Raw genomic sequence first — 13359 nt, forward strand, 5'->3', positions numbered from 1 at the left:
AACCCATCACGGGGACATCCACATCCTTTTCCGTCCCCTCCCCTCCTCCAATTCTCAAGGTGATGTAGAAAAAAGGAAATGTGCCAGGTGCCAGCCAGCAGAGGCCGAGTGGCCCATACTCTGGACCAGTGTACCAGCCCCCCACCCTCCCGCACCCCCCCCCGGTCCCCAGGCACCGGGACTGTGATGGACGGCACACAGTCCAGGGGGCTGGACAAACGCACAGCTCTTCGTTTTAAGCCAGAGGGAAAATGTACTGGGAAGAGGCCATGGAAAAAAGCCCAGTAAGTCCACACCTAGAGGACACAGCTGGGGAAATAAATTAGCTATTTCTATCGCATGTCTACCCGCGTGCAGAGCAGGCCTCCGTCTAAATCTCCTCTCCTTCCAGCAGCTCAGAGGCAGCCCCGGGCTCCCCGAGCGCCATCTCCATGGACAGGCTTCTCTCCAGGTTCTCCAGCTCCTGGCGCACCTCTTCAATGAAGCTGCCGTCCTGGTACTCGTCGGGGGTCTCCCTGGGCACCAGGCTGTCTCCGGCGTCGGCGTGGCTCCCTGGGAAGGCCGGCTGGCACACGTACACCAGGCTATGGCTGGGGCGACACGGGGGCTGGGCTCAGCTGTGGGGAGAGCTGACTCGGGGCTCTCGACGTGGGGGGGGCCCGCGCCGGAAAACGGGGCCCTAGCTCTGAGCTCGCCTTCGTACCTCCTCTAACGCCTCAACGGGGTCTTCCCTCCCTGTCCACATCTCACCTTAGGAAAGTCTGCTGAGGGAGGGTCACTTTCCGAGGGGCGGCTCCCCCACCTCCCAAAGAGGCCTGTCCCGGAGACTCCCGGGGGCAGGCCCTGGGCACTGCGGGGCCCGAGGGCTTAGGGCCGCGCATAGCCCCTCTCAGCCACTGGCCTGCCTGCTAGATCTGCTGCTCCCATGGGGAGCCGCAGGCCTCGTGAGGCAGGGCCAGGGGAGTCCTCTTGTCTGCCCAGCCACCCCAGATTCTGGGGGGTGGTGGGGAGAGTAGCGCAGGCAGGGAGGCCACCCCTAGATGCTTCATGGTCTCTCAGCAGCTAGGACACTATGAGCGGTGCCCCATTCCTCACTCACCTCTGCCAGCTCTTCCTCAGTTTGTCCTTCACTGTGAAGGGCCTGGGCTCCTGCCTCAGCCCCCAGCTCTTCTGCCTCTATACCCTGTCCCTGGATCACCTACTCAAAAGGCTTCAACGGCATGCAGACAGCTCCAGACCTGTACCCCCAGCCACAGCTTCTCATGAGCCCAAGATGGACAGACAGACAGGACAGCTGGGAGACTCTCCACCTGGATGACCCAAGGACACCGCCACTTAAATCCGTGGGAAACTAAATCCACATCACCCCTCAGCTCCTGAGATCTCACTGGGTGGCCCCTGCTCTGCTCTTGACCTCCGACGGGGAGGACAGGCAGGGCCTCACCTGTGGGGCTGGCAGAGAAGGCCGCTGGCACACGGGCATCGGTCCAAAGCTCCATCAGGCTCTAACTCCCAGGTGATGAGGTCCAGAAGCCGGCTGGCGGGGTCATGGCACAACTCACCCTCCACAGGCAGGGGTGTGCACACAGGAAACAGCAGACCTGGGACCAGGGAAGAGTCATCCCTGCGTGCCCAGCATTGAGCAGGGAGGCACCACGGAAAGGAGCGGAGAAGTGGGGGGCAGCCCTGACCTTCCACCTTCAACCACAAAGCGGAGATTAAAACTGAAGAGGCGGAATGGGAAGAAACAATGGCAGGACGGGCTCCAGAGGGCTGGGCCAATTAGGGAGGACTGCATGGGGACGCAGACTTATGCTGGATTTTAAGGCCAAAGGTCTGAAGAAATTGAGAGTGTAAGAAAGGCCCTCGGGGCTGGGACCCTCGCCAATAAAGGCCTGGGTTGGGCTTGGTGGGAAAGGCTGGGAGCCCCGGAGAGAGAAGGCGAACAGACAGGCTGCAGCTGGCCGAGGCCTTGAAAGGCAGACTGAGGAGCCTAACTGATGAGACAGAACAGAGCGACCCCAGCTGCCAGAGGAGCCCCACTGAGAGCTGACTTTGGGGAACATGGCTGGGACAGCAGGGACCAGGTGGGCTGGGGCTGGCAGAGGCTGAGCTGGGGAGGCAGCTACGGGAGAGGTTTATAGAAACACGGCAGGAGGGGAGAGTCCCTGAGCAAGCTCCCCCAGGAGCGGCCAAGAGAATGGAATGGGAATAGAAGGGGGCCATCCTCAGAAAAGAGGATGGAGAGCTGGAGGGGTTGTTCAAATCCCACCCTTTGGGGGTGTTCCTCCTGCCCTGGGATCATGCATCCTGAAGGAAGTTTAAATTTTCTAGAAGTCAACAGGGGACAGAGAGAGACATGATGGTCCACTGCAGGTGGGGACCTGCCTCAGGCAGAGGTTCTAGGACCAGGACACATACTGAGTGGGCATCTGGGGGCCCGCCCAGGAGGTGGGACCCCAAAAAGCTGTGTTTGGCGTGGATGGGGCCCCAGGAAGCCTGGTATGGTGGAGCCTGGGACAGGGCTTGTCCCATACCCAGCGGAGAGCCCACCCACCTCTCTGGAAGGCACAGCACAGTCCGGGCTGGCAGTCCCTCTGGTTGTCACAGATGGTCCCATTGCCCCCTTTGATGGCTGTTTTGGTGCAGTGACCCCAGACGCACAGCTGGTCTCCACAGCACTCACTGTCCCGAGTACAGAGCTGCAGAAAGGTGGGCAAACACTAGCAGGCCGGCTCCTGCACTGGAGAGACCCCGGCCTGCGCCCGCTCCGAGCTCCAAAAGCCTGAATATGCCACCAGGGAAGGCGGTGAAGCACACGCTCTCCTCACACTGGGGTGGCATGGGGGCAACTGAGGGCTTGGTTTGTGGGGCTCTTAGTGGAAGTCACGGAGGCAGAGATGGGAGATGGGTGCAGTCAGAACACTGGAAAAAAGCACCTGAGAGGGACCCTGTATACCTGGGTCTTCCTATGCAACTTGAGATTTTGCATAGGACGCAGTGTGTCCTGCAGACGCCCCCCCCAGACTGGTGCCTTGTCTCCTTTCTATTCGCTCCCTAGGTCGGGATGGAAGGTGGCTCCTGGCTCACAGATGCAGGTAGCAGCCAGATTTGGGAGCTAACTCAAGGCCCAAGTGTGGAGGCCTTATGGGTGGGGTGGGCCCATGGGTGCCTCCGCTGGGCATCTGCACAGCAGCCTGGGACCCTGCGGTGGCACTCAGACAGGTGTGGGGTAGACATGGCGCTCAGTGGTGGCGCGGTGGCGCTCAGACATGGCAGGCGTGGGGGACAACGGCAGCTGCCTAATCACAGGTGGCACCGGACAGGGGAGTGAGAAGTCCTGTTTTCTGCACTTATGCTATGTTCTTGTCTTCTTCATGAAAAAGGACAAGAGAGTTGATTAGCCCTTATGGCTTTGTCCAAAACATCTGTTGGGTGGAGGGAGTTTCCGCTTCCCTGGCTTCATGCTTCCCTGTGAAGTGTCTATTAGGGCCGTACTCTGGCTTCTTCCCAGCCTGCCTTCTGCCTTCTCTGGGCAGAGCGGAAGATCTGGAGGGTGGGAGTGGGGACTGCAGTAGTGTCATGGGTTGTATCTCTGGGGATGGGTCTATCCCAGGGGAAGGGACAGGGGTGGGACTCTGCCTTCCCTCCCTCCCCCTCTCCCTCCGTCCTCCATGAGGCAGGCCATGAAGTTAGGGACCATGTGGCAGGGGAAAGTGTCAGTGGGTCTGCAGGTGGCTTCCTAGTCCCTCTAGGAGTTGGCCCCATTGGGTACCATGGAGAGGCCCTTCCCAGCATGGACATGGTTAAGGGCCCCACCGAAGTGTTCTGGAAGCCCAACTGAGAACCATGGGGCTGCTGGCCTTCTCCCCCAAGTCCTCTTCTCTGGGACGCAGCCCAGCCCCCAGAGTCCCTCTGCTGCAGCCGCAGAGGCCTCTGGGCACACTCACTGTCTGCGGGTCCCGGCAGGGCTGGCAGGTGTACTCGAAGCTGGAGAACTGGCAGTACCTGGTGGGCCCACAGTCCTCGTCAATGATGCACTCCTGAGGAGGGGGGAGCGGCGTCATCCGGGGGCGGTGGAGCTGAGCCCACACTGCCCTGGAAGGGCAAAGCCCCTTCATCCCAGGCCCCACAGGCTCCAGAGGGGCTCCAGAGAGTCTCCAGACTCCCCTCACTCCAGAGCCCAGCTGGCTCCCGCTGCTCAGCTTCCGCACCCTCCCGGCCAGGCGGGGCCCTCACCCACACAGCTTGCAGGGACATCTGCCCTCCGGGCTGCCGCCCCAGTTCACACAATAGCATCTGTGTGCAGCGCCCCTCCGACCACCACCCACCCACACACACATCCAGGGCGGGGAGCACAGAGACACGGGGCCAGTCTCCAAGCAGAGCAGATGGAGTTCATAAACGCTAATGGGTTCCAGCCCTGGGACGGCTACACAGGAGGAGCGGGAGCCCATGCTGTTGACCAGGAAGGAAAGGGCCATAGAGGGCTCCCTGGGGCCCCCTCTCCTCCGAGTCTGGGTCCAGGGCTGGGTCTGCCAGGCAAAGGCAGCTGCTGGCTTCGGCAGAGGGGAGGGAGGGGTGCGGCTGGCATGGGCGCTGTGGCCCAGGTGCCCATCAGGCTGGAGAAAAGGGGGAGAGAGGGAGGCCCCGGGAAGGCCTAGTATAGGGAAGAGTCCCCATACCCCAAATTAGCCATACCATGTTGGGGGTCCCCTTAGCCTCTCTGAGCCTCCATTTCTAGGTCAGCGACAGGAGAAAGTAATCTCTCCCTGCAGCCTGTTGGGCAGAGTCATGAGATAGATCCCTCCTGCCCCCCTGCCCCCTGCCCTGGGGCTGCTCCATGGGTCACTGGTGGTGGGTCTTGCCATGGCCTCAACACGGCAAAGTGAAGCAGCTCAAAAGGAGGGGTTAATGCTTGTCCTGTTCCCATACCAGCAACCAGAAAATGCTCAGCTGAAAATGCTCAGCTCAGCCTGACTCCAGAGCCCATCATGGCTTGAGAAGTCCACGGCGCAGTAAGTAAGCCATAAGACCATCACGCCCTCTGGACACACTCAAGTCTGCCGGTTCAGCTGGGCGAATCCAGGTCCAGACACTTCTTCCAAAGCAGAAAAGCAAGAGCAAGGGGTGGGAGGGAAGGAGGGAGGGAGGGAGGGCCAGCGGGCACTGAGGGGTTTCTCTGAATCTGGCCATATCTTTAAGCACTCAGATGTAAACATGAATATGAAGAAGTCCTTGCCCTCAAGAATTTATAACTCAGCTGAAAACAACAACAACAACAACAAAAAGACAATCTAATAGAAAAAGAGACAAAAGACCTGAACAGACAACTTAGGATAATAGAAACCATTCTGCCTCTTCGCACAGAAAAAGATGTTAAACCTCACAAATAATTGACAAAATGCGACTTAAAAGAGCAGGATACCCTGGTTTCCTGTAGAGAGGACACCAGTAAAAAAGGTTAATACCATCTGGAGCGGGCAGAGAAGTGCCCCAACCCCAGAATGTCCACATCCTACTCCCGGGCCCCATGGACGCATCAGGCTACAAGGTAGGGAAAATTTCAGGTCACAGGGGGAAGCTGGGATGCTAGTCAGCTGCCCTGATGATAATGAGAGAATCCTCGTTATCCAGGTGAGCTCAGGGTAACTGCAAGAGGCTCTGAAATTGGGAGGGGGTGCAGAAAAGGCAGTGTCAGAGAGACTCCTGGTTTCCCTGGATTTTGTTTTTTTTTAAAGGCTTATTTATTTGAGACAGAGAGTGCACACATGCACGTGTGCACAGGAGTGGGGGGAGGGGCAGAGGGAGGGGACGAGAGGATCTCAAGCAGACTCCTCGCTGAGCACAGAGCCTGCCGTGGGGCTCACCCTCACAACTCCGAGATCATGACCTGAGCTGAAACCAAGAGTTGGAGGCTCAACTGGCTGAGCCACCCAGGCGCCCTCAGACTTTGTCGGTTGTGAAGGTGGGAGGGGCCACGGGCTAAGGAAGAATCTCTCCTGGAGCCTTTAGGAGGATAGCAGTCCTACTGACGCTCTCGTTTCAGATTTCAGCGCAGCGAAGACGCGCGTTGGACTTCTGGTCTCCAGAACTGTAAGACGACCAATCTGTGTTGTTTTAAAGCCACTAAATTCATGGTAGCTTGTTACAGCAGCACGAGAAAACTAATATAATATCCAGTATTGGTAGGGAATTGAGGAAAGAGGCATTGCCACATGCTTTGGGGGTAATTAAAACTGAACAAGATGCTTTTGTAGGCAATTCATCAGTATCTACCCCAAAATTTTAATTTGTATCTCCTTTGACCCTGTCACTTCCCGTCCAGGTGACACTTGTCCAGATGGGCAAATATCAAAGTACAGATATGTTTAAGGCTATATTGTTGCTTTACTGTAATCCGGAAATTGTGCAAAGGCCCAACAAGAGGGAACAGATTCAATGTATATATATATGGTCACTTCCCAGGGAAATGCCATGGGCAGACGTGAAAAAGAATGAAGTAGTTCTTTATAGTGTACTATTTACAATACCTCAATAAGTAAAACAAGCAAGTGGAGGACAAGAGACTCCCACTTGTGTAAAGCAGGGTGACTCTGTGTGATCTGTGTCTCCACCCAGCACGGTGCCTGGCGTCTAGGGGGCACACGAGAGTTAAGTGTGGGATAGATGGAACCACTCGTAAGTTACCATGGCAATCTGGCTAACAAAATGCTGATCATTAGCAAGGATTTGGGAACCCAAGCAAAAAACCCCTCCACCTTCCATTAATTTGGCTTCTCATTTCCCAAGAATCCTATAGACAATGGCGTTTTCACTATATGCTTTCACTATATGCTTCCTTTTCCAGATCTTAAAGTTAAAAAAAATAGGCGCTAAGACCCCTTAGGCACCAATCCCTGCAAGGCACTGCTGTTTACCATTCTCCATCACGAGGAGGGCACATTCATCCTTTGGGATTTCTTCTTCCCCTCATGACAAAGCATTCCCTGCAAAGCCCCAGTGAAGGCATTCAGTTTCTTCGAGGTATGAGAACATTTTTGGCACAGAACCTTGCCAAACACTTCTGAAAAGTTTCAGTAAGCTAAAACCCTCGGTCTCCTCTGCTGACATCTTTGTGTTTTTTTTTAAGGGTTTTGTTTTGTTTTGTTTTTTTGTTTTTTAATTTACTTGACAGAGAGAGAGATCACAAGCAGGCAGAGAGGCAGGCAGAGAGAGAGAGGGAGAAGCAGGCTCCCTGCCGAGGAGAGAGCCCAATGCGGGCCTTGATCCCAAGGACCCTGAGATCATGACCTGAAGCAAAGGCAGAGGCTTAACCCACTGAGCCACCCAGGCACCCCTGCTCCCATGTTTTTGCTGACTACTGGAGCTCAGGGACGTCAGTCAGCTCCACATGACTGTTCCCGGAGAAAGCCCGGGGCTTTTGTTCTAATCTCCGCCAGCCTATTGGTTGTGGATATGGTGGAAGCCAAGAAAAACAAGGCTGTACCCACCTCGAGTCCAGCCCTGACATAAGTACAGCCATCTTGACAAAGCAAAAGCTGGCACCTTGCACCCCCTCTCCACCCGCTCCCCTCCCTTCGGTAGTATGTGTGACATTGCTCAGTCACCCCTGGCTGCCCTGAAAGAAAAACAAATAGTTAACTTGCAGAGATCATAATCCTGCAAGACAGGAGTCTCCCTTGGTTTACAAATGTCCTAGAGATTTACAACAAAGAAGCTATCTTAACAACAGCACAATTTCCAGAAGCAAATAACTCAGTTCCCCAAGCCCTAATGCCACCCTCCCCACCATAAAACTGAAGGAGGCTGAGGCAGAAGGAAATGTAAATAAAGTTAAATTTCTTCTAAACCTGAATCTCACTAACAAGGACACTTGATAGGAGAAATGTGAAACTTTATCTCTAGATCTCCAAGTTAGTGTCAGCGATCATTCCCAAGCATATGACCCACTGATAGACATCTAAAGGGTCTAATGAGAAGATTTTTATTACTAGTAATAAATAACCTTTCTCCCAACAATAGCTAGTCCCTCAAGGTCCTGGAGACCTTGCTTCCAAAATTCCTTAGAGACCAACATCATCCCCTTTGTCCTCGCCCACCCTTATTCTGCCTTTAAAAACTCTGACTGTAGTCTGATTCGGGGTCCAGGTCCCTACACCGCTGTGTCAGGTATACTTGGGCCCAAGCTTAAGCTTGCTGAATAAACCCTCGTGTGTTTACATCGGTGTTGGCTTGGTGGTCTCTCAGACTCAAAAACTCGGGCAAAACAGATGTGTCCCCTCAGTAGCCCCTACAACTGTTCTTTAAGAACCATCATCACTAGGTTTGAATCCTGGCTTTGTTAATTAATAGCTGTGTGACCTTGGGATATACTGATTCAGCCTCTTTGGAAAATGAGGGCGGTGGCTCCTGGGGTGGGGGACTCCGCTGGTTAAGCGTCCAACTCTTGATTTTGGCTCAGGTCATGATCTCAGGGTCGGGCATGGAGCCCTGGATGGAGCCTAGCATGGGGCCTGCTTAAGATTCTCTCTCCTCCTCCCCCTGCCCAACCCCTCCCACCCTGGCTCATGCTTTCTCTTAAAAAAAAAAATGAGGGCATAACAGGATGGACTTCAGAGCGCTGTTGTGTTGAGTTAGTGCCCTGTGGATGGGGGCCATAGCAAGAGAAAACCTTATGTCCACAGAGCAGCCCTGCCAGGGACCAGCTTACCAGCAGAAGGGCTGTCTAAACCAGCTGACATCTGCACGGGCAGCTCTGTCTCTGTCCCTGGCCACACGCAGGGATTTCACATCTAGTCCTGACTGATCTCTATCCAGAGAGGGTCAGATCAATGGGCAGTGGCCTGTAAGCCCAACTGGAGTAAAGTTCCTGGAGCAGCGTGGCCTCTCCTTGTAGGACGAGCGGGCTTCCATATGACCAGGCTGTTAGTGTTGGGTCTCCTCACTCTCCTCATTCCTTAATTGCAGGAGATAAGGTCCCACCTTTCCTGGCGTTAGAGACCTGGGGGACAGGTCAGGTCCTCCTACCGTAAACAGAACGGAGTAGGTGGGGCTGGGGGGGGACATGGGTTGGTGCCTCCCAAGCAGAGCCAGGCCCGGAGCTGAGAAAGCCAGGATTTTGCTCTGCTCAGTAGTTCTGGCTTTTCTTACTGCTCCCATCTGGGCTGGTGTTTCACCAGCGACCCATGGCGTCCTAACAGCCTCGGCACGGATGCCCCGAGGCACACGTTCTCCCTAATCCCCTCCCCGGGGGCTTTCACCCCCACATCCCAGATGAGGAACTGAGGTATAAAGTGAAGGATCCGCCATCACCCAGCTTTGAGGTGGAGTTGGGGGTTCAACCCTAAAGGCCGGCTCTTCCCATCTCCTGAGAAGATCATCATTTTTCTCCTCCTTCGGCACTGCCTAGTCTCCTGTCCCTCGGTCACAGTTTAGCAGAGCCTGCCTGGGACAGGGTCGCAGACCCCACACAGTCCCAGTGGCAAGAGGCAGGAAGACAGGGCCACGGCCATGGCCCCTGGGCATCGTGGCCTCCATGTCCCTCAGGACCAGGCTTCAGGCCTCCTCTCCAGTCCTGGCCGCTCCCTGCTCCTGCTGCTCCTCCCTCCAGCCTGCTGGGCAAGTCTGACAAACAGCCTAGAGGCCGGAGTCAGGACGGAAGCCATTCAGAGGATCTGTTCTTTGTTGTCTGGAGGAGGAGGAAGCTATATTTAGAAAGCTCTGGCCCGAGGCCCTGCGGGGCTCCATTCAGAGCTGGGCGAGGTGGGGCTGGCGATCTGGCAGGATGGGGGGCCTGGAAACAGCCCCAGGGCTCTGACACCATCGTGAAATAGTGGAAAATGGCAATGGTGCTGTCCTGCATCTTTGATTTTCCAGTTCAGAGTTCATCAGAGGAGCCCAGAGCAGTGGGGAGAACATAGCACATGAGCCCTGGCAGGCTTCCCCGGGCATCCGTGCGGGGCGAGCGGCTCACTCGTGCTCCCACACTGGGCTCTGTCAGGCTCCCACACTCCTTGGGAGCCCTGGGCTGTCTCATTCTCGTGAGGCCCCACGGAGGGGGCCACCTGGGTGGACCCTGCCTGGGCCAGGGCCATCCATAGTGTTCACTTGAGCCCAAGGCTCTGGATAGGACACATGAAATGGAGGCCCAGGGGGCCTCCACCAACTGAAACTCACTTGCCCTCCGAGCTCTGCACACTGCGGCTGGAGGGGAGAGGACAGCAGTGGACGTTCAGAGAGCACCTACTGTGTGTCTGCACTTGCTTGAGCTTTAGTGGGTCCCCTGATCTGCACCGCGCCCACTACATGTCCCCCTGCATGCGCTTGGCGCACAGCTGCCATTCTCTAGAAGGATAAGGGAGGATGCCATTCTCTAGAAGGATAAGGGAGGAACGAACAGAGGAACTCTTTCAGTCTCCACTTCGCGGAGAAGGAGGCTCGGATCCCAAGATCACTGAAGGAGTCTGAGACGCTAAGATGTAAACCCAAGTCCCTCAGACTGCTCCCTCACCCCACGCCAAGATTCACTCTTCCCACCACACTCGCTGCTGCCACATGCCCATGTGGGTTGAATTTATGCCTCGCAATCCGTATGTTGAAGACCTAACTAACCCCCGGTACCTCCGTGACCCTATGGGAAACAGGATTATTGTAGATGAATTACTAAGCTGAGGTTATTAGAGTGGGTGTGGTGTCCTTTAAAAGGGAAATTTGGGCACAGGTACATAGGGAGGAAGGATGATGTGAAGACAGAGGGAAGACAGCCATGTACAAGCCAGGGAGAAAGGCCTGCGTGTGTCCTTCCCTCATGGCTCTCAGAAGCAACCACCCCTGCCAGCACCTGGATTCTGGACTCTGAGCCTCCAAAACCCTTCAGAGAAAACACAAGAGTCATCCAGCCTGAGTCTTTGTTGCCTCAAGAATCCAATACTGGCCCTGCCCCCGCCCCCAGCAAGCCATGGCTCTCCTCTGGGATCTCCCACCACATTCAGCCCCTGGTCCCGAGCTTCAGCATCTCCCTGAGGAGACAGAGGAGGCCGGCGGGGAGGCCCTGGCTCCTTCTGATGGATGTTGAATCTCAGGGACCAGAACATGGTTTCCCGGCAGAACCGCCCCATCAACCAGAAAGTTCTAGGCTCTGGTACCCCAGGCCCATTCTATGGTTATGGAGGTTTGGGCAGACGGTCACTTCCTGGCCCTGAGCATGGGGTGGCTGTGCCCCTGAAGGATCCCAAGATGAGAGATGGTACAATCTGTGAGATAAACAATGTCCCTCCCACACGTAGGGCTATTCTCTGTCCTCTGCACCTCCTGAGCTGAGATGTTCCCACAGAGAAGAGCAGACTGTGGGGAACAGTCGTCCTGATTTGCCCAAGACTGAGGACTGCCCACCCGGGAAGGCCCTGGGCACCCAGGAGAGCTGTCCCCACGTGGGGCGCCTGCCACCCTCTCCGGCCCTGTCCGTGCACTCCCACACTGCTGGCTTTCTCTGGTTTCCTATCCCCTGATGGGCCCCTGGTGCCAAGTGTACCTGGAGCAGCATGACGGGCAGACCCAGGTTTGGGGCACACACCTGGGCTTGAATATGGGTTCACTCACAAGCTGGGTGATCTCAGGCAAATGACGGAGCCTCTCTGTGCCTCAGTCTCCTTATCTGTAAAATGAGAACCTCCTGTGGCTATTGCACAGATTAGGAGGGGAGATTGGAACCTGTGCTTAGAACAGCACCTGCCCCCAGGATTTAGCCACCAGGGCGTACCTCTATCTGCAGGGCTCACTTCCCTGCAGAAGCTTAGAGGTGTCCATGGAAAGGCTTGAACAACTTTCTGAGCTTAAGCTTCAACCAGTGAATTCGGTCCTTTTTTTTTTTAAGATTTTATTTATTCATTTGTCAGAGAGAGAGAGCACAAGCCGGGGGAGTGCCAGGCAGAGGGAGAAGCAGGCTCCCTGCTAAGCAGGGAGCCCGATGCGGGACTCGATCCCAGAACCTTGATATCATGACCTGAGCGGAAGGCAGACGCTTAACCGACTGATTTTGTCCTATTAGTGGAATACCGTTTCTACTGAAAGGGCCCAGAATATGAGGTCTCAGCCAGGGTTCCTCACATCCCCACAGAGGTCCTCCTGCTTCACCTGGAGCCCACTGCTGTGGGGCACGGCGAGAGGAGGACAGTCACGCAGAACTACAAGGAGGCGCAGGACTGACCCCCTGACCAAGGACGATAGGAGGTGTGCAAGGGAAAACACCACAATCCCCCACGGGCGCTAGGCACCCTGGGCACCCATGATCTTTCCTTGCTGCCTTCCAAACCGAATGAGAGGAGCCCCATTTCATGGACAAGGAAACCGTGGTAGTGACTCATCAGGGTCATGGAGAAGAAGTGGCAAGGCCAGAGCTCAAGGCCAACCCAGTGCTCTCCGGAGACGGGTCAGACCCCGGGGCGCAGGCCTGCCGGGGGCCCGGGTGCTGCTTCTGCAGGAGGGCAGGGACTCCGAGGCTGGGCCCAGCGCGAGGCTAGGAGAGGTGCTGAGAGAAAGCAGCAGGGAGCCTCCTCTTCATTCCACGAGATTTCTAAGTCAGATTTTCCCCTTCCTCAGCCATTTTTTGACCTTAAAATCAGGCCAGTCGCAGGAACGTGTAAAATGCACATTTGTCTCGAACACAGCAGGGCACCCCCCTCCCTTCTCCTGGATCCTGCATTGGAAACTTGCAGCCAGCTTGGGACAGGTGGGGGCCCCAAACCTCATCAGGAGTTCTGGCCCGACCCACGAAACAGACCTTGCCCTTTGGAAAAACCCAGGCAGGAGCCAGTATCTGATGTCTGCGGCAGCCCGGGTCCCCTGGGGCCCTTCCTGCCAATTCTTCCTTCCCCAGGCCACCAGCCCATGAAAGAGGAATGTGCCCAGCCACCCCACCCCCTGAGCGGGGCTGGCACACCAGGTATGGAGAACACCTTCTCTGGACCCTTTAGTGCCATGGAGCCTTTGGGAAATAGTCTTGGAGCTCTTGCTCTCCTCCTGCCCCTCCCCCCACTGCTGGTCCCTGCCCCACCACCACCCCGCCCGGGGGCCCTCTGACAGCTGTCTCCCCGTACCAGCCTTCACACCACCCAGTGTCTTCAGGGCTGGAGACAGGGTGTTCCAGACAAAACCCTGTTTCCTCCTCCAGGGATCCTGTCTTGCTGCCAGCCTGCCGAGCTGGCCAGCCCCACACTCAGAACTTCCAGCACATTCTTTAGGCCTGAGTGAGGTTTCCCCTGTCAAAGTCACGCCCCTATTTAATTCCAAAGGAAACTTCTCCATGTGCCTGAGTCCTCACTAACCAAGTGAGCACTGTCGCCCCACCGACGTTAGAAA

At 56.0% G+C, this 13359-nt stretch overlaps 1 protein-coding gene across 1 annotated transcript in view; it reads right to left on the reverse strand.

Annotated features, from left to right (window-relative positions):
• Positions 1-285: 285 nt before the first annotated feature.
• The window catches only part of DKK3 (dickkopf WNT signaling pathway inhibitor 3), a 43624-nt gene continuing 30550 nt past the window's right edge, over positions 286-13359 (reverse strand). The window contains exons 4-7 of the mRNA XM_044258836.1: positions 3951-4043; positions 2558-2702; positions 1445-1601; positions 286-590 (exon numbers count right to left, since the gene is read on the reverse strand). Coding sequence (XP_044114771.1) covers positions 371-590; positions 1445-1601; positions 2558-2702; positions 3951-4043 — 615 coding nt within the window. The 3' untranslated portion in view covers positions 286-370. The remainder of the gene's footprint in view (positions 591-1444; positions 1602-2557; positions 2703-3950; positions 4044-13359) is intronic.

The sequence above is a fragment of the Neovison vison genome, chromosome 7 (assembly GCF_020171115.1).
Source record: "Neovison vison isolate M4711 chromosome 7, ASM_NN_V1, whole genome shotgun sequence".
Classification (NCBI taxonomy): domain Eukaryota; kingdom Metazoa; phylum Chordata; class Mammalia; order Carnivora; family Mustelidae; genus Neogale; species Neogale vison.